The 4,202-nt window shown below is 41.6% G+C and overlaps 1 protein-coding gene across 1 annotated transcript; it reads right to left on the bottom strand.

Moving 5' to 3' along the window:
• Window positions 1-2,354: 2,354 nt before the first annotated feature.
• Window positions 2,355-2,802, bottom strand: LOC139361572 (peroxiredoxin 5). The gene is given in 2 exon segments (XM_071090161.1): window positions 2,355-2,588; window positions 2,590-2,802. Coding segments are annotated over 2 exon segments (432 nt in total). The 5' UTR covers window positions 2,788-2,802.
• Window positions 2,803-4,202: the final 1,400 nt, after the last annotated feature.

Consider the following 4,202-nt stretch of genomic DNA (forward strand, 5'->3'; position numbering starts at 1 on the left):
CTCCTGGTGTGTAACTTCTACCTAACCTGTTGGTCCCTCTTTTCCAGTTCTTCACGTGACTCTCACCTTCCTGTCCTTCAGTTTCCAGCTTAAAGAGACCAACCCTAGGCACAGGTTATTCTTCATCTCAACACCTCATTTATTTCCTTCACACACTTCCACATTTTACACTACTTATTTATTGGTTTACTTATTTACTATTTGTCTCACCACTCAACCAAACTCCATGAGGGCACATGATAAATAGAAGTGAATGAAAAGGAGATCTGTGAATCCATGTGCAGACAAGGCATTTTCCACAAACAGAGTAAATAACATGTGTTGCACACACATGGGCTCTTTGTCAAATGTTTGCAGATGCTGTTGTGTGTACCAAAGCACAAGTTCATTTACGATGTTAATGAATTCATATTGGCTTTTCGTCTTTAGGTATTTTCTTAATCCAGGTTTTGTTTTGTTTTATTTTGCCTTTTTAAATGAAATTTCCCCCAGTTCCACCACCTGACCACTAGACCCTGGTAATTTGTATGAGCCTGTTTCTCAAGTTCTATTCCCCTCTCTTTTAATGGTCAAAATTTGGTCCTTATTAAGAATATTTAGAATATTAAGACATTCTAATTTTGAGGTTGTCAAAAATAAGAGAGATGTGTCCCCAGGAAATAAAAAGGTACAGATTTGGTGAAAAGGTATAACAGACAATAAAGCTGAGTGGAAGCTACAGATTGTTTTAGCACTAACTCCACTAATTACACCACTCCTCACTGCCTTTGGGGGTTTGTGTGCCTTATTCAAAGATGAGCACTAAGAAAAGAATCAACATGTAATATACGCATAAAAAGTGAAAAATAAGAAAAATAATTGTGATGGTTAACACTGAGTGTCAACTTGACTGGATTGAAGGATGCAAAGTATTGATCTTGGGTGTGTCTGTAAGAGTGTTGCCAAAGGAGATTAACATTTGAGTCAGTGGGCTGAGAAAGGCAGACCCACCCTTAATCTGGGTGAGTACCATCTATTCAGCTGCCAATGTGGCTAGAATATAAAGCAGGCAGAAAAAGGTGAAAAGACTAGACTGGCCTAGCCTCCCAGCCTACATCTTTCTCTCATGCTGGATGCTTCCTGCCCTTGAATATTAGACTCCAAGTTCTTCAGTTTTGGGACTCAGACTGTCTCTCCTTGCTGCTCAGCTTGCAGATGGCCTATTATGGGACCTTGTGATTGTGTGAGTTAATACTTAATAAACTCCCCTTTATATATATCTGTCCTATTAGTTCTGTCCCTCTAGAGAACCCTAATACAATAATATAAGCAGAAAAAATTAAACATGTTATCTCTCTCTGTCTCTCGTTCTTTCTATATATGGAAAACAAGAAGAAATACTGAAAATATGACAGAAGCAATCTCAAAGGAATTACATACAACAGTGTTGTTAAGGAAATATCTCAAGTAAGAGATACAAAGATTCACAAAAGAGACTGTAAGACAACAGAAGGAGATAAAAAGTAATTTGGCATATTTGGGGAAACAAATGAAAAAGAAAAAAGCCATATGTAGTGAAATCCATATTAAATGGAACAAGAAAGAAATTGTAACTCCAAACTAGTGAAAGTCTTGAAGAAATTGTGCAAAATTAAATGTACATAATAAAGATATAGAAACAGTTGTAGAAAAGACGATAGATATAGAATAAAGACAAAGGAGATTCCACACACATAACTGGGTTACTGAAGAAGAGTATCAACAAATGCGGTGGAATACATTTAAAGATAAAATAGAAGAAATTTTCTTGAAATACACACTTTAATTTGGAGACCAAAGGCCACATCAGTTTCTTAGAAAAATAACACATTACAATGAACAAAAGATATATCCTGGGAGAGTTTAGCATTATTTACACTTTTGTTTGTTTGTATGTTTGTTGTTGTTTTGGGGACAGGGTCTTGCTCTGCTGCCCAGGCTGGAGTGCAGTGGCACAATCGTAGTTCACTGAAACCTCAAATTCCCAGGCTCAAGTGATCCTCCCATCTCAGCCTCTGGAGTAGTCACCACAGGTGTGCACCACCATACCTGGCTAATTTTAAAAAAGTTTTTGTAGAGACAGGATCTCCCTATGTTCCTCAGGTTGGTCCCAAATTCCTGGGCTCAAGTGATCCTCCTGCTTTGGCCTCCAAAAGTGCTGGGATCATGGCATGAGCCACTACACCTGGTCTATTTGGTTTTTGTTTTTGTTTTTGTTGTTGTTGTTGTTGTTTTTAAACAAGAAGAATGGGACATTCAGGGCAGAAAATCAAATAACATGCAAGTTGGCAATATGTTTCCATTGGGATGCTTTTGGCCGCAAGGAACAGAAAGACTTACTCAAATTGGCTTGCAACCTTGCTACTCCAAGTACGATCCTTTAGCAGCCGCCTTGGCCTTACCTGAGCGCTTGCTAGAAATGCAGAGTCTAGTAGTGAATCTGCCTCCTTCCCAAAGGCCCCAGTGGGGTCAGCCAGGAGCCGAACTTTGCCTTTAGCCTTGTGGGCTCATCCCTACTCGCCAGTCACAAAGGCATCGTTAACACTCAGACATGCCACCACTGGGACACCCCTTGGCCTTCAAAGCCCCAGCCTGCTCCACCAACCCCAGCAGGTGGGTCTTGGAACAGCTGGGGCTAAAGTCTTGAGGAACTCCAAACAGAACACTCTTCTTGCCCTTGAACAGCTCTGCCAGGTTCACCATGTTCCCTGGCTCCCCTCCAAACACCACAACTGCTGGGATGGCATTTCCCACCTTGACTGGGGCCATGGCTGCCGTGGCTCTGCTGAAACTGTGGACCTCGCCAGGTACCCACCCTCCTTCACATAGATGTCTTGGTGCCAGTGCTGCTGCCACAGACTGAACGACAGTCCCACCAGCAGGGGAGATGGCTCAAGAGGTTCTCCATGGTGATAGAGGATGACATAGTGAAGGCTCTGAATGTAGAAGCAGATGGCACAGGCCTCACCTGCAGCCTGGCACCCAACATCATCTCACAGCTCGGAGGCCTCAGGCCCAGAAACATTCTCTCTACCCTTTCCTATCCCATCTGCCCAGCCCTGGGCAGAGGGTCCCTGGGGCCCCCTAATTGGAACCGTGGCCAAATTTCTGCAATAAACATTTATGGTTCAAAAAGAAAAAAAAAAAAAAAAGGAAGAAATGCGGAATCTGAGGCCTTACCTCAGATCTATTGAATCAAAATCTGCATTTTGACAAGATTCCTGTCAAATCCCCAGTGATTCAGGTGAACATTAAAGTGTGAGAAACGCTGGCTTAAATGATAGAGGATTTATTTTTAACAGTTGTTCTCAACCTTAGCTGCATATTAGACTCTCCAAGTAGCTTTGAGGAATTTTGCCACCGAGGCCGCACCCTGTATTGATTAAATGAGAAACTCTGGGATTCAGGCTACATTTCATTTTTATTTTTTAACAGGTCAGACAATTCCAATGTGAAGCTACAGCTGAGAACTTCTGCATTAAAAGTCTAGAAGCAGGTCGGATCTCAGGGTTGGTTCAGTCACAGCTCAATAGCATCATAACAGGTCCAAGCTCTTTCTATCTTTCTGCTTTGCCATCTTCAGGATCTAGCTTTAATTTATAATGTACCTTCCTTCTTTCCCCTTCGTTTCCATCCCTCCCACCTGCTTCTTCTTTCATTTTCTTTGTTTTTCCTGCCTCTCTGCTTTCCGGCCTTCCTTTTCTTCTTATGCACAAAGAAATATTGAATACAATTGTCATAGGGTATTAAAAATGGTTATTTCTGGGTATTCTGAGCAATTTTGGGGGAGGTAAAATTTTAAAATTTTATTTATTACTTTTTACATGTCTCAAAATTATTATTTTTAAAAAATGTGGGCTGAGTCCCCATAATAAAAAATATTGGGAACCACTGGCTTAGTGTAACACTCTCATCGTACAGGTGAGGAAACTGAGGCCCTAGAGAGGGGAGCATTAGGTCCAGCATTGAGGGGAGTGAAGTGGGTGAAGAGCCCTCATACAGCTCTGTGTGGTCCAGAACCACCAACAATGTCTACTGTGTGTCTCCTGAACCTTCATTAAGTGATTCCTGCACAAAATTCTTCTAAGCATTTTGAATCCACTGAGAAAAAGAAGCGGGAGGCAACTAGAGCAGGATTCAGCCAAATAATTGGGGTGCTGGAGGCGCAGAGATCACCAGGAAGA

This window comes from Macaca nemestrina, chromosome 2 (genome assembly GCF_043159975.1).
Source record: "Macaca nemestrina isolate mMacNem1 chromosome 2, mMacNem.hap1, whole genome shotgun sequence".
Lineage (NCBI taxonomy): Eukaryota > Metazoa > Chordata > Mammalia > Primates > Cercopithecidae > Macaca > Macaca nemestrina.